Source organism: Phalacrocorax carbo, unplaced genomic scaffold (assembly GCF_963921805.1).
Source record: "Phalacrocorax carbo unplaced genomic scaffold, bPhaCar2.1 SCAFFOLD_36, whole genome shotgun sequence".
In the NCBI taxonomy this organism is placed as follows: domain Eukaryota; kingdom Metazoa; phylum Chordata; class Aves; order Suliformes; family Phalacrocoracidae; genus Phalacrocorax; species Phalacrocorax carbo.
In genome coordinates, this window is record NW_026990495.1 from 1783314 (window position 1) to 1806615 (window position 23302).

A 23302-nucleotide genomic window follows, 5' to 3' on the forward strand; every position below is an offset into this window, starting at 1 on the left:
GCGGTGACAGGCGTGGGGGTGAGAGGACATGGGGCGGTGATGGGCCCAGGGCTGTTGGGAGAGCCAGCGCGGGCCCCGGGGCTGATGGGAGGTGACGCTGGGTGGCGAAGGCCCAGGGGGTGGCGGGAGGGACAGCGCAGACCTCGGGGTGTGACAGGACACCGGGCAGCGACAGACCTGGGGGGTGACAGGACAGCAGGCTGCTGGAACCCCCTCCCCTAAGGGCCACTCGGCATTAGGGCAACGAGGGCGGGGCTGCCACACCCACATGATGCAGGTCTTTCTTCATAATGTGCTGAGCATATAAGAGGACCATGACACCGCGTGCTGCAGTAGGCGCCATCCCAGAGCAGGCACCGCCTGGCCCCGACCATGTCCTGTGTCCACTACAAGTTCTTCTCCAGGCTGAACTATGATACGGTCACCTTCAGCGGCCTCCACATCACCCTGCGCGACCTCAAGCGCCAGATCATGGGCCGCGAGAAGCTGAAGGCGACCAGGAGCGACCTGCAGATCTCCAACGCCCAGACCAAAGAAGGTGCGTGGGGGCGGCGGGCGCGGGGCCTCGGGGACCAGTGCGGAGCTGCACCCCGGCGGGGAGCTGCATTGCAGGGGGGAGCAGCACCCCAGTAGGGAGTTGCACCCCAGCGGGGACCTGCACCACTGTGGAAAGCGACAACCCGCAGGGGCCCTGCACCACCTGCCCCGGCGCCCCCAGGGGCCCTGGCACCACCTGCCAGACGGTGGGCTGGCCCCGCTGGTAGGTGACGGTGTGGAGCCGGGCAGGCTCACCGGACACCGGCAGCCCTGGGGCAGAGGGCAGCACACAGGCACTGACCGGTGGCGGCATGGCCGTGGTGGTGAAGCGCATGTCGGACACCTCCGATGCCGTCGGCAGCTGCAGAGGGAACCTCTCTGTTGGGGGAAGCAAAGCGGGGTGGTGGGGTGAGCTACTGGTGGGCAGAGCCCCTTGGGGGGTTACCCGGAGGGCAGGAGCACCACGAGGAGCAGGAGCCTGCTGCTGTACCTGCCATGGCGGCGGGTCAGTGTGGGGTTTGTCTGGGGCAAAGAGTGTTCTGGGGTTCTGTCCCCACGGCGATCATTCCACCAGCACCTGCCTCAGCCAGCCCTGCCAGGGTTTCATTTCTCATGCCACAGCAACTGCCCGTCTCAATGACGTCCCATCCTGCTGATGGTTTCCTGTCCTCAATGCTCATTTCTCAACCCGGTGAGGGTTTCCCATCCCCACGGTAACTTTTCATAATGGAGATCTAGTAACAGAAGCAATGCTAACCTAAGCGAAAAGGAAACAGGATTTTAAATATCAGTGGAATATCTGCCCATGGAGTCATGTTCTGCAAAGGCAGAAGTCCCTTCAAAAAGCCTGTGCCTCCTTTTAATTTGATCTGCATTTGTTGAGTGTGTTGAGACGATAAAAGTCGGTGTTACCTATAAAAGGTTGCTTTTCTCTCTGTAAAGGGATTCTCTGAAGTGCTGTGTAATGACATACTGATATACGTTCTTACAAACTGACTACTGCTTTTTTCTGTACTGATGTTGTTTTCAGAATACACAGATGATGACGCCCTGATTCCGAGGAACTCCTCGGTAATTGTCAGAAGGATCCCTGCTGGAGGAGTTAAAGCTACCAGCAGAACCTCTGTTACGTGAGTATCCGTAAAGCGGTGTAGTCTTTGCTAGGGGGTTCAGTGAGGTCACTGGTTTAATGGATATTAGTTTACCAGTGGCGTTCCAACTGCATCTCCCTTGTTAAAGCGGCTGTTAGTTTTTGTTGTCCTGGGGTAGGTTTCAATGGACCTGTCCCAAAGCAGACTGACCTTTTTAGGCCTGCTGGGACATGGGCTTCAGGCTCCAACAACGGTAACTTCTAAGATGATTCTGTTGGGTTTGTTCTTGGGCTTGATTGTTCTGAGACCCGAGCTGTAGATGCTGTTTCCTCCAGGTGGAGAGATGCCTTATGCTATGGGCTTGCTTGTATTGCTTTCAGAGTAAAGACAGATACGCACCGTAGTGTACGCTTAGAATTTGTTCCCATCCCAGAGGAGCCCGATTGTCAGTGTTTGGCTATTTCCTGCATTTGCGGGAGGAGGCAGGATATGGCAGGTACTCTGAGGCCCCAGATCTGGGGTGTATTGGTTGAGATTACAGCTACTCAAACGTGATCCTGCCTACAGGATTGTTGTGGTCATTGTGGGATTTGGGGTCTTTTTTTAGTTGCACTGAATGTGAGAATTTGAGAATGAGAACAGTTTATGTGTATGAATAGATGGCCACATTCACTAGATTATCCGAACAATGTCCTGATGCGCAGGTTTTATAACCTGTTTCACTGCTTGATGTGGGGCACAAGTGCTCTATTTTAAACTCTGATCACCTTCCTTTCTTTCTCCTTCCAGAAGTCGAACGGAGCCAGTGAGCGGAACACCAAAAGCAGTATGTAAAAGCACAGGGTCACACCTTTTTCTGCACACTGCACTGAATTCTGAACAACGTAGCCTTGTATGAAATTTTCCAAACAGTAGCTTCATATAATTTCTTCCAGTAAAACATAGCCTATGCTGCAAAGACAATGGATTTGATTCAGCATAGTAAGAACTGCGTAATGCCATCATTTGCACAGTTCTAATGGGACTATTGGTATTTGTGCCCAGTCACGCATTGTATTTCATCCTGAATATGCGAGGCTATTTCCTGAATGGCTTTGTGTTGTACAGATAAGGTACGATTGGTTATAGGCGATGTAGGTTCCAGGTTTGCACAACTGGACGTGGTGCCGTGCTCTCCATCTGTCTGTCTACAGCTAGTAACGTGTCTGTTGGCGTAGCTGCTTGTGCGCTTTGTGTTTCTTGCAATGAAAATGCTCCGGAGTGTATTTTTGCCATTTTCACCTTGTATCACTTAGCTTCGGTTTTTGCTTGCTTTGCCCAACGGTCCTGGAACTGTTTAATTGCAGTGATATTGTTTGGGCTCCTCCAAGTACTTGAATGTCTTTAACAGATTGCCCTGAATGTAAATATCGTTGCTACACAAAGTGGTATTCTAAAGTTCTGCATTTGCTCTTCCCGCTTTCTCTGATGCAGCAGCTTCATCTAATAGCTTGTCTGCAAATGAAAATACCTGAAACCCAGTGTACAAATTTTGGCGCAAGGTTAGAGCCTGGGGCCTTTGTGGGGCATTTTTCATCAGGTTGGAAAACACTGTCCTTCTGCTGCTGAAATATAAATAAGTAACAGAAGGAAATGCTTGACTGGTAATAGCCTGGATTTTGATTTAGTCTTCTGTTCAGTTTCTTTAGTTCTCTTTAGTTTCTGATTAGTCTTCCGTTTGAAATGGCAGTTCATACATTGACTGTCGATTCTGGATTTTGGATTGTTTGGGGGTTGGGGGTTGTTGGTTGTCGAGTCGTGTCCCCGCCCCTCCCCAGTTCTTCTGCAGTATTGCCTTAGGGTGGCAAACAAGTTTCATGGAGATGTTGGTTCTAACTGACTGGTTGGAGGGACTGGCAGGAAATACTTCAGTAGAAATATAAAGGAAACAAAAAAAGACCCAGGGCTGGAGGGCCGTGGAAGGTGGCCGTTGGGCAAACGTGCTGAACAGTACATCAGTTACCCTTCCTGACCCATTTGACAAGGTTCCCTCTCTGAGATACTCTGGAGCAACAAGCTGATCTCAAGCGGGTCTGGTTAGTCTAGTTTCTTCTCATTAACCGCACGGGCACTCTTAAGCTGGCGTAGCTTTGGACTTTGCCTTGAGCAAATGCAAATGACACGAGGTCGGAAATGCCTCTTGCAGTCACACTCGGAGCGCATCGTGCAGACTTTCAGACTACGGTAGAGGTTAACTATTGCTATGTTTGGACTGTACAACTTGAATATGTGTTTAATTTTTTGTGAACAGATGGATGACTCCTCTGCATCTGCTTCTCTGTCCCAGCTTATTCAGGTATATCTATATTCTTACCAAATACTTCAAAAAAAAAAAGTGTTTGCTTCATATTTTTAAATCTTGCACTGTGATCCAGAGCTGTATAACTGTAGTAATGCGAACAATGCTTTACTTTAATTCTTAATAATGTCAAGTATTTATGTTAACCTTAAAATGTGTGTATGCTTTGATCCTCTCCTGTAAAGAGCAGTTGCCACTTTGGGGAGATAGAAGGGGAGAACCTTACCAGCACCAACGTCACGTTGCACTAGTGCTCATCTTCAAGACACAAAGGAGAAGCACTTCAGAGGCTGTTTGCCCTTTTTCATACATTCCGTTAGTTCTGCTTTGGGGAGGAGCGCTATTTTTACAGAAGCATGTCACTGGCTGTAAGGGACGGACATTCCAGGGGGTGTGGAGCAGCCAAATTAGAGGCGTGCCTGGAACACGGACAATTGCAGGGCTGTTTCTGAATTTCTAGTCCTCAGAGCTGCAGATCCATTCTTTGACCGCTGCACAATTTCATCAGCTGTCGTATAGATACAGTGGGCAACACAATCTGATTTCCTTGAACGCAGACTGTGTACGCTGTGATTATGTCCCTAACCGTGTCTAGGAACACACCCACGCGTGTGTGTGGCATGCTGGCGGAGGTGACCTTCTGGAACTCCTGCCACGCCGCGTTTTGCTGTGGAGCTGCTGGCGGTTTTTGCCCGGGAATGTGTAACTTTGGCTGGGAAAGCACTAGTCATTGCGCCTTGTGAGAAGGCGTAGTGCTAGCCAATTCAGTGCCTGGGCTTTAAAGTTACAAAGCTCAGAGAAGGCAGGGCCTAAGGCAAAGGAGCTCGTTCTTTCTTCTGAAAAGAAAGGCTGGAGTTCATTCCCAAGACAGAGAAAGCTCTCCCCACTAGCCACTTCTTCCCTCTCTCACCACAGACATGAAATTGTGCACACGTGGCAAAAATATTGGAAAAAATAATTCATTTGGAAGGTAGCCACCAGAAGAAACTGGTCTGCATTAGTGCTGTCCCTAAACGTGTCCTTGGTTCTGTAAACTTAGGTGACGTTTTACTCTAAAATGTGAGAAGCCGTCCATTTAAGCTTTTGAGAACATTGAAGTATTTCAGAACAATACAGGAACAACACCTCAGAGCAGCTCAAAACTGTGACTTACTCTACCCTCTTTAGCGCAGACTGGCTCAGCAGGGAGTCAATGTGTTGTAAAAAGTCCTCTGGTTTATTACTGCTATGTACGAAATGCCATATTTGAACTTTCGCCTATCCCTAGAAATGTTTTGTGGGTTTTGGACGTGTCTTGTACATCTCTTGGGTTCAAGCAAATCAGTCAAGTGTCTGTGAAGTTTTCTGTCACGGTTAATGGAAATGATTTCATAGGTGTCGATCTGCATTATGTTACAGTTGAGGAAAAACTGTGTATAGGAAACAACCATTTAATAAAATGCTGAAAGTAGTTGGCTGCTCTTGCGAAGGAATGCACCTAAAAGCAAAGACACGAGTGGCTGATCTGAAGGCTTGGTGCTGGACGGTCCAAAGAATGTACAGTCCCTCCCTTAGACCCTGCTGGTATCTGCACTAGTGTGTAATTAAAACGTTTGAACAAATAGTACTTCAAAAACCAAGAAATCAGCTGGTTTCCTTCATATGAAGATCTAGTTCTGCGTAAGGCTTGTATTACAATTTGCATGGTAAAAGGACACGGCCAGCTGGAGAAACCTGCAGGTTTTGCTTACCGTAGTTAGCTCACTTAACACGAAGAAGTTAGCAGGGGCTCTAAAGTGTTTCTAACGTGTGTGTCGACTAACGGCCTGTTACACAGACTGCCAGTCTGGCTGAAGCCAGCGCTTCCGAAGAAGACAAAATAAAAGCGATGATGATACAGTCTTGCCGTGCATATGATCCAATCAAGTAAGTGTTGATAACGCCAGATCTGTTCCCCAACGATTACGGAGGAATGCTAGAGATGGTTGCTTTAACAAGAGAGACACATGCACCCCTTTTTCTTTTTCTCCCTAAAACCTTCTAGTTACATGAAGAACAGCCTGGGTCTACCTCCGCCATCATATACTTGCTTTCGTTGTGGAAAACCTGGCCACTATATAAAGAACTGCCCAACAAACGGGGTAAGGTTGGGGGGGGACTTCTGGTGTTACTTCGGTTTTGTTTTTTACCTTGGCAGTGAGGTAACAGACACATGAACACGCATATTAAGACGTGTTTCTCTTGGGGTGAAATAGAGAGGTTACATGGCAAAGTTGCAAAGCCCTTCAAAATTCAAGGGACACCTGCAATTACCAAGGCAAAATTTTCTTTTTTCCAGGCCATCACAACAAACATAGCCAGAGAACTTTCTCTGTCAACTTTCATGCATATTTTTCTGTATTTCACTATGACTGGAAATTTATTTTGGGTTTGAACCCTTTCTAAAGACACTTCACAGCTTTTAGTATTTCGTACAAAACCAGGATGTTTCTGCTGGCCCCATCTATTGGATATCTGCCTGGTGTAATGACACAAGCCTCTGGCTGAGCGTCCCTGCCATTTAACAACAGTCACGGAGATGTCGTTTTAAGTGTGGGTCTTGAGATACGCCTGCATTTCTTTTCCTGCCAGGACAAGAGTTTTGAGCCTGTTCCCAGAATTAGGAGGAGCACGGGCATTCCAAGGAGTTTCATGGTGGAGGTGAAAGATCCCAACACAAAGGGTGCTATGCTGACCAGCACGGGAAAATATGCCATACCAATTATTAATGCGTAAGTATGGGACTAACGGGACTGACCCAGGAGCGAAGGAGAGGAACCGTGCGTCAATGCCTGGGCGGCAATGCAGCCGAGTGGGCCAGCACCTCTAGTTACGGGGGAGGAAGCACTGGCATTGCATCTTAACCTTAACACCCGTGATACTTTCTAATCCCAAGGCCCTAAAATAGGACGCTCCTCCTGTTCATGCCCCTGGAAGCTGCTTAAACTTGTGGCGTGCTAAGAATCAGTATTTCTGCAAAAGGTTTCCGAGGTGTTTGCAGTGGAGTCGTTCTCTTTGAAAGCGCGTTTTGCTTCTGTCTGATGCTGCAAAGGCTCCTTGCAAAAGTTAACAAGTTGCCGTGGGAGTGAGGTTTCCTCCCCCTCTGACTTTTATCACCTCCCCTGTGTGAAAGAGGCTGCAGTTTTCCTGTTGCTATAAACTAAGAAAATACTACTGTGTGCTGACAAGAGCGGCTGCTCTAAAATGCACTCGGTGGCACTTCTGGTGTTCTGCCATGGACCTCCTTTTGTAGAAGCTCTAACATAGACTTCTTCCATTTCCAAAACTTCATTACTCGGAGACTGACTTGATCCTCAGCCTGCCATTTACTTTTACCCTCTGGCAACAGAGGAGAGGTGGGATTCATTTCACACGATTTCTAGCTGTCAAAAAATTATTTGCCTAGTCTGAGCTGATTTCTCCATTGACCCAATGAATGGGAGAGGTCTGCAGCAGGAAAATTGTTCCCCCTCCCTCTTCTCATCCTGTGGCTGTAGAAAAGGAGTTTCAACTAGCGGCCTACGTTTTAGAAGGCTAATGTGGAGTGAGAAGAATTCCACCTGTTCTCTTCCCCTGAGAAAAGCCAAAGCTTGGAAAAGTTCTCCTTGACCCACCTTTAACTTTTTGCTCTCTCCTTCCCCACCCCCCTCCAGGGAAGCTTATGCCAGAGGAAAGAAGGAAAAGCCTCCCTTTCTACCGGAAGAGCCGGCCTCCTCCTCCCCCTCCGATGAGCCTATTCCAGATGAGCTCCTGTGTCCCCTTTGTAAAGATATAATGACCGACGCAGCTGTTATTCCCTGCTGTGGAAACAGTTATTGTGACGAATGTAAGTGTGACCCCATGGCTGTTAATTCAAAACATCACCTCTGATCCTCTGAAAGCAGAAACAGGAGATCAGGAAATTACTGTGTCACCGGTTCTATGTAGTACTTAAGCCCAGCCTGAATAGGAAAGGACTCTTCTCCTATAAAGGGCAAAAGAAAGGCCGAAAGCTTTTTCCTCCTTTTTATGTATCTCGTTAAATCCCCTTCGCACGTGGAAGGACGAGTATGAGAAGAGGGCGTAACTGCGCCGGTGATGACGCTATTAGATAGCGAATGCATTTCGTTTGTCCACAGCCCTTTCCCTCCTACAAAATTACAGAGCCAACGCTGGTGACTTCCTGTGGTCTGCAGCAATCGGGTACCTGGGCATTTAATGCACATTCTCCTCCACGGGAGAGTTGGCTGAAACCTTCAGAACTCAAACCCGCTAACGGGTTTTTGAGGTCTCTTTTATTCACTAGCCCTGAGGTTGGTGACTTCTCACTGTACTAGAGAGTGGAAAAAAGCTGAGTCAAGACATCAAGACACCGCCTACTCCACACCTCCAGATGTTACAGGAGTGAAACATCAGGGCTGTACCGTTATTGGCTGCATACTAGAAAATTATTAGGCTACTGAACTTGAGCTTCATGTTCCCAATTCAAGATCATCTTCACCCATTAATCATATACATGGTTTTATAACTGACGAGAACCCCAAAAATGTCCTTAGTTTGGCTAAAATCTATTTTGACGACTCTAATTGCACACAGGTATTAGAACAGCGTTACTGGATTCTGAGGATCATACCTGCCCAACGTGTCATCAGAGCGATGTTTCTCCTGATGCTTTAGCTGCCAACAAGATCCTACGCCAGGTAACGTGATGGCTTTTCCATGAACTGCTTGTAAGAGAAGTCTATTCCTGAAAAGCTGAAAGGGAAGAAAACATGAATCGGCAGCTCCTGAAGCAGGGCTAAATTGGACAAGGCTACATTTATTTACTCCTCCAGTGCATGATCCCTTGTTACAGAAGCTTACAACTCCTTAGAGACAGTCTGGCAAATTCAGGTCACAGTTTTAACCTGATTGCCTCCCTTTCAAATTCGGTGTTGACACTGAAGTGCTTTAAACACAGACACCCTGAGTTACCAGTCATTAATGCCGGCGCTTAATGCGATGTGTTCCTACCCCTGCCTGCTGATTTATTTTAGGATTGATAGCATTTACAGGAACAGGCGAGTGATGTTCCTCTGTGGAGCCTTTTGTTTGTGTGCCTCCTGAAGTTTCCTATCCCCTTTTTGTCCGTGTTTTTCTGCCTCTAGGCTGTGAACAACTTCGAAAATGGAACTGGCTACCCTCGGCAGCAGCAGCCGCAGCAGCCGCCACCGCCACCACCTCCACCACCACTCCTGACTGTCGGGCCTCCCGCCGCGCTGGTGACGGCCGCTAACCTTTCTAAACCTTCCTCTCAGCCAATCAGCGGGTTGTTGGAGGAGAAGGTTAGTTTGATTTCAGCATAGGCACTGATCCTTGTCTTTTAGCAGAGCTTCGTTTCCAACTCTTTCCAACCGTTTTTTGCCAAGGGCCGTCAGGTTCCGCTACTAAGACAAGCAGCACTGCCGAGTCGTCTGGGCCCCCGAGGACAATCAATACCCACAACGGGTAAGTAACGCTAACTTTAGAATTCCTTTAAAAGTCTTATCTTCAGACAAACTGAATGGGATTTTTTTCTTTTTCCCTCCCCACTGCAACAGGTCATCCAGTGAGAGCCACTACAATTCGCTCAGCAGGTGGCGGATCAGGCTGCGAACTGTAAGTGTCCCACAGAAATTCAATGCATTACTACCGGTAACTGTACTACTACTCCTGGTTAAAGGAGGCCGTAACACGTAACTCCTGCAACAGCTGATTTGCAATGAATAAGTACGCACAGGTAGTTGTGGAGAACACAAGCAGTAATTAATTTTGAAATGGCTTACTTTGAATTGCCTTTAACAAAGGGATCTGTGCTTGCACTAAGATTATTTAAAATAAAACATCAGCACAGGACTGACAAGGGGACTGCCAAAAACCAACACTTTCTGGGGAAACCGTAATCACATACGAAAATTAAATATAATTATAGGATCAAGTGGAAAGCCAGGCTAGAAGCTTGGAAGCAGAAACTTTACATGCTAACAAGTTCTTCAATTTGCAGTAGCATCATTACATAAACACATGGAGAGAGGATAAAAAAAAACCAAACCAAACCAAACAAAGCAAACCAAATTTGAGAGGAAAAAAATTGGGGAGTGTGACCCTTTTTTCTTTCTTTTTCTGTGTGGTTTTTGTTCAGGTCCAAGTCTCCCTGCAGTGCTTCATCGTACTGTAGAAGTTCGTATACCTACACCAAGTCAAGATCCAGTTCTTCCCCCACTCACTCCTACTCTCGATCATTCAGTCGTTCCCAGTCTCGTTCCTCCCCGCGATCGCCGCCGTATCCAAGAAGAGGCAAAGGGAAGAGTCGTAACTATCGCTCCAGGTCAAGGTCACGCGGCTCTCACCATTCAAGGCTAAGGTCACCCCCGCACAGAAGATACCATTCACGGTCAAGGTCTCCGGTGTTTAGGGGCCAGTCTCCAACTAAACGGACTCTACCTCAAGGGGAAGGAGAAAGGGAGTGTTTTAACAGGTCCAGAGAGGTTCCACCATATGATAGGAAAGCTTACGAGGGCAGATCCCGTGACTGGAGGGATCCATTTGGAAAGGAAAGATACAGAGAACGGCGAGGGAACTCTAGGCACCGGAGTGAGAAGTTTTACAAGGGCTATGCTGTTGGCTGTCAACCTCCACCTCCACAAAACAGAGAGGACTTTTCTCCAGGTAGGTTTGGTCCACCTGGCACCAGACGAGAGAATTTGCCATGTGCTCAGGGACGTAGGCAGGATTATCCTGCTGGGCAGAGGCACAGAAACCATCATACAGCTGGAAATTGCCCTGAAAAACCATGTGGAAGGGAGAGCCGTGGCATCAAAGATCCTGAAACATCAAAAAAGAAAGAGGTGGAAAAACCACTGGGAGACAAGAAAGGCAATAAAGATAAAAAGCACCGGAATGAAGGATTTCCAAATGCTGAGTTGTTGGAAGATGCGAGAAAACCAAGAGAGGCAGCTGCAGCAGAAGGTGTTACAGCGGAGTCTGTCTTCAGGCTCCCAAGCAGAGACGATGCCACCCCTGTGAGAAATGAGCCAATGGAAACAGAGTCTAGTGCTTTCAGACTGGGGTCTGAAAAGGAGGAAGAAGAGAAGGATAAGCCAAAAGCAAAGACTGACAAGGCCAAGCGGAAAGTAGAAGTGGCTCTTCCTCCTAAGACGGACAATACAGTAAAACCAGCTGAAGGTTCCAACGAGAAGGTGGACACGGGTCGTGACAAATCTCCTCGACTGGAACCTCCTGCGAAAAAGGCAAAGGAGGACTAGCCAAAGTCAGGCAGTGTTAAAACACCTTCCTCTTGAAAGGATGAGGGTGTTTTGATGCTGTCCTGCAGCGAGTAGTTGCTAGTTGGGAGGATAGAAGGGGAGTGCCTTATCAGCCAAGTTAGAGCCATCTCTGGAATACGGGCAATTGCATGGCTATTGTTCTCTTTGTTTACTCGCACCTGTATAAACACAAATCACATGTTCATCAATAAAGTTAACATTCTTTTAGCCTCGTGTGTTCCCTGGCATGTCTGTGTTACATTTCTAACTAGCGTCTCACCATGAGCTCACAGAGATGTCTCAAAAATGATTAGAAAATAAGAAAAATAATACTCCTGGAGTAGGAGGGGAGACTCAGTGTTAGTTAGAACTAATTAAAGTCAATGAAAGACAAAGCACAACCATTCCCTTCTTGTTTGCTCTGACTGTACCTGCTTTGGGTTGTGGGTAGGCATAGGCAGGGTGGAAGCCTTGCATCTCTCTTGACGAGTCCTCTCTCTCTCCTTCTCCCCGTGAAAGCAGAATGCACATTAACTATGCACACTAACAGGCGTATAAAGAAAAGCTAGGGCCCTGGGGCCATTGCCACTGCCTAATTCTCTTACTATCCCGTTATTTACCGATTTATGTTCTAGAATTACTGAATTTGGTACTAGAGCAAACCTTACACAACTCATACTCTTTGGGGGGGAAAAGATACACTCACCTTCCCGTTGTGACACTAATGGGTATAGCTTTCCCTCTGCCAGCTGGAAGCGTGCTGACTTCCCACAGTGCTTTACTGGCTCAGGACTCGACAGCTGCAAAGTATTAGATGAGACCTGGTTTTACATGAACAGAGGAGAAAACAGTTCAGTGGCACACAGGAAAGACAGAAAGGAAGGGAGAAAAAGAAGGGAAAAACGGAGGAGTTAGTTAAATCCGTTACCTTTAGATCTCTCTGGCAGAAGGCCCTACTCCAGAGAGGCAATCCCATCCAAGAAACACTTTGCAGGCATTTAGAAGTCAGCAGGATACAAGCAAATACAGAATTTCTTTCTCAGATTAGGCTCATGGGTTCTCTTCTATGTTTGCACTGTGCATAGCTGACGTTCTGTCGCGCCACGTGTTTTATGTGTGCTTGGTGTGACTAAGTGAACAAGACACAGCTGTTGCTCACAGACAGGAACTGTGGTGGTCAAGGTTAAACAAAATTCTCCCAGAGAGCCAGGGCAATATTGCCCATTTGGTTAGAGATGGAAGAGGGCCATTCGTCCTCACAGGCGCTGCTTGTTTCACTTGCTTGAGGGAGAAAAATGAAGTAAGACCTTACGTCTGGAGATCAAATCTCACCTTCTAAATAGATGTTGGTGTGCCAGCACCAGCACTGAGTGAGGAACTACCACCGCACTTTAGGGAATTGCTTTTGCAGCCAGACTTTTCTGAGCTGCTTCCAAGTGCAGCCTTCAGAGTTCACCAATGCAAGAATTAATCGTTATTTCTCACAGTTGATATTTTTTGCTATGGCATGACATGGTAGTATTTGACACCGAAGCCTTGAAAAGCCCTAAGATTAGGTACAAGACCACCAGTGTTTCCGTGGCACCTGCCTCATCACAAAAGTCATCCTTATGACCATGACCTTTCAGAGGCAAAAATTACCAGCTCAGCCTTTCTCTTTCTACTTAATCACTTTCTTTTCAACTAGGTCACCTGAACAGCTTACTTTTCAATTGTCAAGAAGATTCATTACAAAAAATCCCCAAATCCAGAACATCCATTTTACTGCAAGCTACTTAAAACATGGTGAGTGATACTTGAATATAGAATCACGGAACTGTTAAGGTTGGAAAAAACCTCTAGGATCATCAAGTCCAACCATCAACCCAACACTACCAAGTCTCCTAAACCATGCCCTGAAGTGCCACGCCTACACGTCTTTTAAAAACCTCCAGGGATGGTGACTCCCCCACCTCTCTGGGCAGCCTGTGCCAATGCCTGAGCACGCTTGCAGTAAAGACATTTTCCCTCATATACAATCTAAACCTCCCCTGATGCAGCCTGAAGCCATTTCCTCTCATCCCATCGCTTCTTCCCTGGGAACAGAGACCAACCCCCCCCTCACTCCACCCCCTCTCAGGCAGTTGCAGAGAGCGAGAAGGGCTCCCCTCAGCCCCCTCTTCTCCAGGCTAAACCCACCAGCTCCCTCAGACATTCCCCAGCACACTTGTTCTCCAGACCCTGCCCCAGCTCCGTGGCCCTTCTCTGGACACGCTCCAGCACCTCAGGGTCCTTCTTGTCCCGAGGGGCCCAAAACTGAACATAACATTCAGTGCCCCACCAGTGCCGAGCACAGGGGCCCCATCCCTGCCTGGCTCCTGCTGGCCACACCAGTGCTGACACAAGCCCGGGGGCTGGTGGCCTCCTTGGCCACCCGGGCACTGCTGGCTCATGCCCAGCTGGCTGTCAGCCAGCACCCCCAGGGCCTTCCCTGCCGGGCACTTCCCAGCCCCTCTGCCCCAGGCCTGGGGCGCTGCCTGGGGTTGGGGTGACCCAAGGGCAGGACCCGGCACTTGGCCTTGTTAAACCTCACACAGTTGGCCTCAGCCCATCGATCCAGCCTGCCCAGGTCCCTCTGCAGAGCCTTCCTGCCCTTGAGCACACCTACACCCCCACCCAACTTGCTGTCGCCTGCAAACTTACTGAGGGTGCACTCGAGCCCCTCAGCCGCATCACCGACAAAGCCAACAAACAGGAGGGGCCCCAAAACCGAGCCCTGGCAACCCTGACCGCAACCGGCCGCCAACTGGGTTTAGCTCCGGTCACCACCACTCTCTGGGCTCGGCCAACAGCCACTTTTTTACCCAGGAAAACGCTGCTCCCTTCCAAGCACAGCCACGGTGGTTACGCTGTGAGCCCGCACGTGCGCACCCAGAGCTCGCCCAACTCCGCTTCTGCGCCCAAGATGCGGCTAGAAACGACCCCCCTCCCTTCTCCCACCCGCACCCGCAGCCGCCCCGTTTCTGATGCAGCCCACGACGCGCCCCACGCACGGGCGGAGGCGTCTCTCCTTCCCCGCCGCAGGCACGGGCGGAATCCCGGCTGCTGCATGCGCTGCCCCGGCTGGGAGAGGGCTCCCGGGGGACAGCGACCGCCTCGGGAGCGGCTCTTCCCCGCTGCCGAGGGCAGGGTCACCCGCGGCGCGGTGCCGCGTTCCCAGCCCCGCTCCGCAGGCGGCTCCGGCGGTCTCCGCCCGCCCCGCTGCCGCTCTCCGAGAGGGGGGGGCTCGCGGCCCTGAGCCCTCACCCCATCCCCCGCCGCCGCCGCCCCCCGTCCCGCCGCCCCGGCGCGGAGCACGTGTGCGCGGCCGCGCAGCCCTACCTGCCGGCTGCCCGCCGCTCCTCTCCGCCGCCGCCCCGCCGCCCCCCGCCGCCAGCCCCGGGCCCCAGGCGGAGCCCCAGGCCGCCCGCACGCCTCCGGCACGGCACGAGCGGCAGCAGCAGCGGGAGCCGCCGCCGCGGCGCGGAGCGGCCCCGATGGCCCCGCCGGGCCGGGCCGGGCCGGGCCGGGCCCCTCCGCGGCGCTCCTGCGGCTGCTCGGCGCGGGGCGGCCCCCATGGCCCCGCCGGGCCCGGCCGCCCGCCCCGGCCCGCCCCGCCGCCGCCGCCCGCTCCGCTCCGCGCCCGGCCCCGGGGCTGCGCGGGGGGGCTGGGGCAGGGGGGCAGGGCTCCGCCGGGAGGGGGAAGGGGGCGGCTGGTGCCGCTCAGGGGGGGCCGCGGCCCCCGCCAAGTGCCGGGGTGAAGCAGGCGCCCTCTCCCATCCCCAGGAGAGCAAAGCTGCCTCAGAACCCCCCGGCCGCGCTCCCACGGCGGCTCCGGGGGGCATCGAGCGTCGCGAAAGACACCCGGGCGGTTCCTTTTCCTGGCCCTGGAAGCGCGTGTTCTGCAAGGAGGCGGCGGGAGCGGGCTGAAGGGCTCCGTGGGGCGGGGGCAGCACAGGAGCTGCAGGCAAAGCTCTGCCTCAGCCTCAGGACTCGCAGGGCTCATGGGCAGCACCCCCTGCCCCGGCAGGGCTGCCACAGCGTACCCCGAGGCAAAGCCGCCAGCCTGCAGCCTGCTTCGAGTACCCAGCTGTCCTGGATAGAGACTGGGGGTCCTCACAGCCCCTGGGGGCGTTGGCATGGCCAAAACCACTCTCTCCCGTCACTGCCTCTCCAAAGCCCTGCCTGGCAGGGAGGCTGCTAACCTCTCTCTCTCTGGAAGAGCAGCCTGGTGATAGTCTTAAAATAAGGTAAATGCAGGCTGCTGCCAGCAAAGTTGGCCGCAGGCGTGAATGCTTTGAGCAGACCCTTCTGCCTCTCTATGGGGAGATGGGGACAGGACAGGCTGTGAAATGCCTGTCCGAAGGCCCTTGGGGCCGAGGCCCCTCGCGACTCCCACTGGGGGACATTGCTGGAGGAGAGCATGCCAGGAGACGGGCTGTGGTGGCACGAGCCGCTTCCCTTCCCCCCTGCAGTCTCTCCTGCGTGCTGGTACAAGCCACTCGCCTGCACATCTGAGCTGTCGTATTTAGCAAAGCAGGCAGCCAAGCACAGGAGCGACTCTTAGCTGATGCGGTGCTGGGCTGAGTGAGGGTCTTGCAAAAATGATAGTGGGGACTGGAACCCCCATACATCCCCCTCAGTGCATCCGCACACAACTTGCTCCCTTAGCAGGCAGAAAGCGACTCCTGACTCAATACTGAGCTGGAGCAAAGCGATGAAGCAGGAAAAGCTTCAGTGGGAGTTTTCATACTCGGGGCAAGTTTGATCAGAGATGTGGTCACGTGAGCCTCTGAGTAGGATCTGTTTAGGAGCACACAATAAATATTGCCAACTGTTTCCTGCAGCACCAGGCCTTGTTAGCTGACTTGTGAGCCAGGCTGAGCGTTGCAGCGCCGCAGTGCTGTAACGAGCTGCTCCTCCTGCCCAAGGGACCGTTACGAGCTCACCTGAGGCTGAAGTGAAACATGGGTTCAGAGATCAGTGCCAGGGTGCCTGGGCAGCAGCCCAAGCTGCCACCCCTTTGCACCCAAGGGTTAAGTGGCATCGGTGGGTGCAGACGCTGGGGTACATTTTCCAGAGCTCATGTCGCTATCCATTTATACCAACAAGGTGCACACAGGTCTGTGAATCCAGGCAGGTTTATTGCGTTTCAAGCGGGAATAAAACTCCTCAACTCCGGGAGTATTAAAGAGCTGGCATTGCTTTATTCGGCACCGGGTGCGCGGGGGAGAATTCCTCCTGGCGTGCACACCTACCATAATTCCTTTTTCACATTTATACATGAAAGTTAACACACCACGCCTACCTAATACATAACCACTGACCTGGCTGGGCATCCCCTTCTTCCATTGGTCAATATAGTCTCTGCTTAAGTTTAAAGGTACAATGTGATTTTCATTCACTGCGCGTGCTCAGGAGGAGTGGCGGGGTAGTCCTTTCATCCCCCAATTGAGTTGGTGGTCGCAGTCTCCCCCTGCCAGGATTACCTTTCCCCCAGTGACAGTGCTTCAGCAATTGCCCAGTTTTTCAGGGCGGCTGGGTCCTGAGACCATGGAAGCAGGCCAGAAGAACTTGCCAAATTCTTTGCTGAAGCTTCTGGGAGCTGCTTCTTCCTTTACTATCCTTATGGGCAAATGAGGTAGAGCAGGATAAGACTGTCTTGATCACGATAGTTCAAAAGACCTCGCAGGGCAGCCAGATGGAAGGTGTTGAATGAGGCTGTCGCTGCGGGCGACGGTGAATGAGGCTGTCGCTGCTGTTGTGCCCGTCACGCCACAGCAACTGCCCGTCTCAATGATTTCCCATCTTGCTGCTGATTTCCTGTCCTCAGTGCTGATTTCTCATGCCGGTGAGGGTTTCCCATCCCCACGATGGATTCCCATCCCCACGGTGATTTCTCATCCCGATGATGGCTTTCCATGCCAGCAATGATTCCTCAGCCCCGTGATGGCTTCCCAGTGTCATCGTTTTAGCTGGGATAGAGTTAACTTTCTTCACTGCAGCTGGCCCAGTGCTGTGCTTTGGACTTGGTATGAAAACAATGTTGGTAACACACCGATGTTTTGGTTGTTGCTGGGTAGTGCTTGTACTAGTCAAGGGCTTGTCTAGCTTCCCATGCTCTGCCGGGTGCACAAGCGGCCGGGAGGGGAGGGGGCACAGCCAAGGGAGCGGATTCAAAGTGGTGACCAAAGGGACATTCCATATCATGTGACGTCATGCCCAGTATGTTAAATGGGAGGGGCTGGCCAGGGGATGGAAGCAGGAATCGCAGCTTGGGGACGGGCAGCGTCGGTTGGCGGGTGGTGAGCGGTTGTATCGTTTGTGTTTCTGTTTTTTTCCCTTTTTCCCTTTTCCTCTCTGTTATATTATCATTATTATTATTATTATTATTATTATTATTGTTATTGTTATTGTTATTGTTATTGTTATTATTGTTATAATCATTCTTCTTATTGTAATTATTGTAATTGTTAAACTGTTCTTACCTCAACCCACAAGCTTTGTTATTTGCTCTTGCTCTTCCGATTCTCTCCCGCGTCCCACAGGGTGGGGGCAGTGAGCGAGCGGCTGCGTGTTTAGTTGCCGACTGAGGCTGAACCATGACAGCAGGACAGGCTGCAGGCTCAGGGCTCTTGCAAGGCTAAAAGGCCCACCGAAACCAAGGTCTTCGCCCCTTGGCTATCAACCAAAGTCTTTGTCCCCTTGGCTATGGCAGTTGCCTCTGCCACCAAGGCTCAGGAGGAGAATCTGCACTGTGAGGTTTTCAGGCTCTACTTTCCCAAGGGCTCTGGTCAGGGCTTGGCCTTTCTGCTTCATGAAACTAGCTAAGGGTTTTCTCCCCATCAGGGACGCCTGCATTTTGCATTTTTCAAACCATAACCACAGCCTCCAATTGCTTTCTCTAACGAGTCCATGGGGAGGCTTTGTCGGTAACAGCCCTTAGTGGGGCCCATTAATGAATGCTTCAAGGTACTTTGGGTTTTGCTTCTGACTTTGACTTCCTGAGAGGTTTGTTCAGTGTCCCGACAGTATCTGAGGTTCATGGACTCAGCCCCAATACACCGGGGGGCTCCTTAAAATACTGATGAGCCATGTCTCATCCTCTAATTTTCTTCAAATCCTCAAGACTTAGGCAGCTAATGGAGAGGTTTTGTAGGGGAAGAAGATTACAAAGAGCATCTAATACAAATTATTTTAAAAGGTATATTTATGACTTTTCAGTTTAGAAATGTATATTCTGCTGATATTGATCCAGAGTGTTTCTTCAAGGGGCTTGGACAGTTAGGAAAAGCAGGCCCTTAAGGTCCAACACTGTACGGACAACCTTGCTCCTCACCTCCCCAGCGCCAGCATTTCTCTCATCAGCTACCTGTGACTTGCGTCGCTTTTCCGTACATCACGCTTCTCCTCTGAAGTTTGCAGCTGTATGCCACAGCTCCTTTGCACCAACTCCCAACCCGTCTTCCTTAGAGAACTGGCTGTATGCAGGCACAGCATCCAGTAAAACATCGTAAAGTTTCATAAACAAGAAAAAACACTCTGCGACCATACGCTAAGTAGAAGCTGCGTCCAATGAGGTTACGTTTCTACGAGGGATAGTCTTATGAGGAACGTTTTAGAGTGATAGGTACAAAAAGGTAGATATAAATATAATTAAAGAGTCATCTAAGGAGACAACTAGACTGTTGGAAGACATGTAATATTTGCTCCCTGAGCCTCACAGCAGCAGCGTAGGTGAGGCGACTCTGAATGAACAAAGAGCAAGGGAAGGAGAAAACTGGAGAATAATGGAAAGAGCCTTTGTGCGGACAGCCTGCTGAAACTCCTTAACACCCAACTAACTAGATTGAGGGGTAATCCCTGCCTTAGTCAATGTGATCTTTTTAGGTGAGTCTTTATCTAGTTTCTAGCAGTTTCATTTTTTCTGCTCCTGATTTACATAAAAACCCTATAAAGCATAAACACTGTTGTTCAGTAATGCACATACTCTGTCCTGTGCTGGTAAAAGTTGGTTTAGGTCTAATCGGTTCCATATTTACCATTTGTGATAACAATTTGATTTCTTCGTGTAGGGCTGTGATCCTCTCTGCGCTTTCATTAGTGGCTTTTTCTAATTCTCTTGACATATTTGCAATAGCTCTTTCTAGTTTTGCAACCCCGTAACCGTGGTATAAAAGCTGTTACAGAGAGGTGGAACTTAGTGCCACGTTCTGCCCGAGGGCTGTAAGACATTTTCCTGCAGGTATCAGTAGTTAGGAGCTACAGAGGCAGAAGAGATACTGGCTCTAACCTGAGCGGATGGTATTAGTGCACTTAGAATGCACTTTTCAGCTCAGGCTGAGGCTGCGTTTGGTGCCTTAATTTTGTCTTGTTTTACGCCACTGCATTGGAAAACGGGTTGTGTGGCTGTTGCAGAAACTGCTCACTAGCAACGTTTTGGCTCAAGGGTGTATCTGTGAGTGAGAAGCTGTGCAGGCACTTGGAAGCCACCTTGCACAGGAGTGTTCTCTCTGTCTAAATTATACTTTGGAATGTCTTGTGACTATAATTTCTTTTCTACACCGAAGGCTGAGCATCATTTCATCGTTCGTTTCTAACCGTGCTGTTTTTCCTGGTCCTACGTGTTGACCCTGTCAGGGCAGTACTGAAGTCTGATGGCAGAACATTTATGGTGCCTATACGTAAGAACTGTTCTTGGAGAAGTCTCTTTTAAATCTGCTAAATGGTGCTTGATTCTCAGAGATGATAATGGTTTCTTATTCCTTAGTATGATATTTCAGTTTGATAATCTGCCGTCTTGATAGGTTTCAATACGATTCAAGAGTTTGGGATATGACTTTTCTGGAAGAAGACTTGTGAAGTGTTCTCATTCCTTAAACACCAAATTTGAGTGAAGCTTGAGTGAAGATGGCCTACTTGTTCAGAATATGCGAGCTGTCTAATCTTTGACAGTTCATTAACTGTTGCTTTTCGTAATGGGAATCTAGTAATAGAAGCAATAGTAATCTATGCTAAAAGTAAACAGGGTTTTACATATCAGTGGGAAAAAAAGGTGCGATGAACTCTCTTTTTCAGATGCTGGGAAGGCTGTCCTTCTTGGGCAGTGATGCATGGAAAGCGCTCTCGTGCCTGCCCAGTGCTTGCCTGGCATGCAGGGAGAGCTCAAAAGTGGCAGCTCCTGGTGGTGCAGCAAGGCTGGAGCCCCTCCAAGCACAGGCTGTTCTGCACCAGCAAGAAGCCCTGGGGAAACGGAGCCAAGGGAAGAGCAGAGCTGGCTTCTGCTCCAAACTTGCCGTGGGCAAGAGAGGCAGGGAGAGCCAGGGCACGAGGGGCACCTGGGAGGTGCAAGAGCAGCAGGCAAGAAGCAGGGGAAAGGCCCAGAGGAGCCCTGGCAAGGGGCTGTGCTCAGTGCTCGAGCGGACAAGAAGCAAGGCCCGGGGGCCACCCTGGAGGCCTGTCCTGGGAGTCAAGAAAGCTTCCTCCCCCGGGCGCGGGGCATGAGGGCCACTTTGGTGGAGCAGGAGCAGCAGGCATGCGGCCCAAAGGAGCCCTGGCAAGGGCCCGTGCTCAGCGCTGCAGAGGAAGGCAAAAACCCGCGGTGACACTCTCTAGCCCACACCGTGAGGGGAAAAAAGCCTTCCTCCCCCCTGCAGCTGCAGGGCCCGAGAGGCCATCTCGGTGGCGCATGCGCAGCAGGCAGTAACCCATCTCAAAGGGACCAGAGGAGCCCTGACAAGTGGACCTGCTCCAGGCTGCAGAGGAAGGCAAAAAACCCCAGGGAGCAGTGCCAGTCTGCCCGGGGGGAAAATTCCTCCCGGAGCCCGGTGCTGGTGATGCATGGGCTCTTCCCAGAGCACGTGGGCAAGACCTGCCTCCTCGTCCCACAGGCTGGTCGTGCCTGCCGGGAGATGCCCAGGCCTATTCTCCCTCCATGGAGTCGTCTCAGGGGCTTGCAAGAAAAGCAGGCCATGGGACGCTGCTGCCTTTTATCCTGTCCCGGGGCGTGGGGACTGCTGCGTTGCCGGGTGGTGGCCCTGCGACATGGGGATGACACGGGGGCCCTCCATGCGCAGCCCCAGCCGCCAGCCCTCTGCCCAGCCTCCTTCGGAGGAAGGCTTTTGGGGTGCTGGCCCTGAGGCAGTACCCGTGTACCCAGGAGGCCCAGGGCTCTGTCCCTGCCCTTCGTGGCCATGCACTGGGCACAGCTGCCTGCTGGGCATCCCTGACGTGTCCTCTACCACTCGGCCCCAAGGAGAAACCTCACGCTGTTACTCATAGAATCAGAGAATGTCCTGAGTGGGAAGGGACCCACAAGGATCATCAAGTTCAACTCCTGTCCCTGCACAGGACACCCCAAATTCACACCGTGTCTCTGAGGGCCTTGTTCACGTGCTTCTGGAATATTGCCAGGCTTGGTGCTGTGATGCCTCCCTGGGGAGCCTGTTCCAGGGCTCCACCATCCACTGGGGCAAGACCCGTCTCCTAATGTCCAGCCTAACCCTCCCCTGGCACATCTCCCTGCCATTCCCTTGGATCCTATCGTTGGTCACCAGAGAGAAGAGATCAGCGCTTGCCCCTCCTCCTCCCCTTGTGAGGAAGCAGCAGACCGCCATGAGGGCTGCCCTCAGCCTCCTCTTCTCCAGGCTGAACAAACCAAGGGACTTCAGCCACTCCTTGTACCGGTTCCCCTCTAAACCCTTCACCAACTTTGTGGCCCTCTTCTGGACGCTCTCCAGTCGCTTTATATCCTTGATGTCCTGTGGCACCCAACACTGCCCACAGCACTCGAGGTGAGGCCGCCTTCATACGGTTGGTGACTGCCCAGCTCTCCAGTCTGTCCAGATCCCTCTGCAGGGCCTCTCTGCCCTCAAGAGTGTCAACAGCTCCTCCCAATTTTGTGTCCTCAGCAGACTGAGTTAGTAAGTTAGTATTCCTTCCAGTCCTGCATCCAAGTCATTTCCAAAGAGATTAAGAAGTGCCGGGCCCCAGATGGAGCCCTGCGGAACCCCGCTAGTGACTGGCCACCAGCCCAATATAACCCCATTTACTATAACCCTTTGAGCGCAACCCCCCAGCCAATTGCTCGCCCACTGCATTACGCGTTTATCCAGCTCTATGCTGGACATTTTGTCCAGGAGGAGACTGTGAGAGACAGTATCGAAAGCTTTACTGAAATCCAAAAAGATGCCATCGACAGGCTTCCCTTGGTCAGCTAGGCGGGTAACCTTGTCATAGAAGGCAATAATATTCTTTGTTGAACGCCAACAGTCGCTCCCATTTGTCGTCAGTCTCCAAGTCTATACTCTCGTGGGACTGCTCCAGGCCTTTGCAGGAGGGCTTTAGCAACGGGCTTGTGGGGCGCGGGGGTGGTTTCCATTTCTCCGGGGCCTGGAGGGTGCTGGGCCGTTTCTGCAACACCTTCTTGGCCGAGTTGGACAGCCATGTGGGCCGGGGCGGAGGCGGGCGGGCCGGGCGTCTGTCCGGGCTGGTGGGGGCTGGTGGGGGCGAGGCTCCCGAAGCTGCGGCGAGGCACCTGCGGAGAGAGGAGGCTGCTGAGGCCCCGCCATGGCTGCGGAGCTGGGTGGGGTGTGGGGCAGAGCTGCACACCCCATGGGGTGTGGGCACCTGGCTGCACGTGGGAGCTGTGGGCACAGAGAGCTCTGTGCAGAAAATGAGGCTCCCCACACCCCTCAGCTGGGGCTCTGCTCCCATGAGCCCATGGCTCGTCCCCTCTCGGCCCTGACCGTCCTGACCTGCCTGCTCTGCACGTGCCGGGAAGGAGACCTGACCCCGGCAGACCGCGGGGACCAAAGCTGGGCAGGGCACTGCAGGGCCGGGAGAGCCTCCTGTCCTCCTTTCTCAGCGTGCCTGGCAGAGGCCAGCACTCGGCTTCCCTGGCCAGACAAGGCGGCAGCCTCGGCTCTCTGTTCCGTGAGGTGCTCTCCATCCTCTCTTCAGAATATATATCCAAAGAGCTACGTACCCCTGCACCTGCCTGTGCTGAGAACACGCACGCTGGCAGTGCTGGGGTGCAG

General features: G+C 51.5%; 1 protein-coding gene across 1 annotated transcript; it reads left to right on the forward strand.

The window, feature by feature from the left end:
• The first annotated feature begins 372 nt into the window (after window positions 1–372).
• LOC135311331 (E3 ubiquitin-protein ligase RBBP6-like) lies at window positions 373–11246 on the forward strand. The gene is made up of 12 exons (XM_064440457.1): window positions 373–538; window positions 1568–1667; window positions 2418–2454; window positions 3919–3963; window positions 5783–5871; window positions 5990–6086; window positions 6577–6716; window positions 7638–7810; window positions 8560–8663; window positions 9111–9287; window positions 9543–9550; window positions 10124–11246. Exons 1-12 carry the CDS (start codon window positions 373–375, stop codon window positions 11244–11246), a joined length of 2259 nt encoding a protein of 752 aa, XP_064296527.1.
• Window positions 11247–23302: the final 12056 nt, after the last annotated feature.

Coding starts and splice junctions, on each gene's coding strand:
- LOC135311331 (XM_064440457.1), top strand. CDS start 373: ATGTCCTGTGTCCACTACAAGTTCTTCTCCAGGCTGAACTATGATACG. Junction 2,455..3,918: donor TGAGCGGAACACCAAAAGCA/GTATGTAAAAGC, acceptor TTTTGTGAACAG/ATGGATGACTCCTCTGCATC. Junction 6,087..6,576: donor AGAACTGCCCAACAAACGGG/GTAAGGTTGGGG, acceptor TTTTCCTGCCAG/GACAAGAGTTTTGAGCCTGT.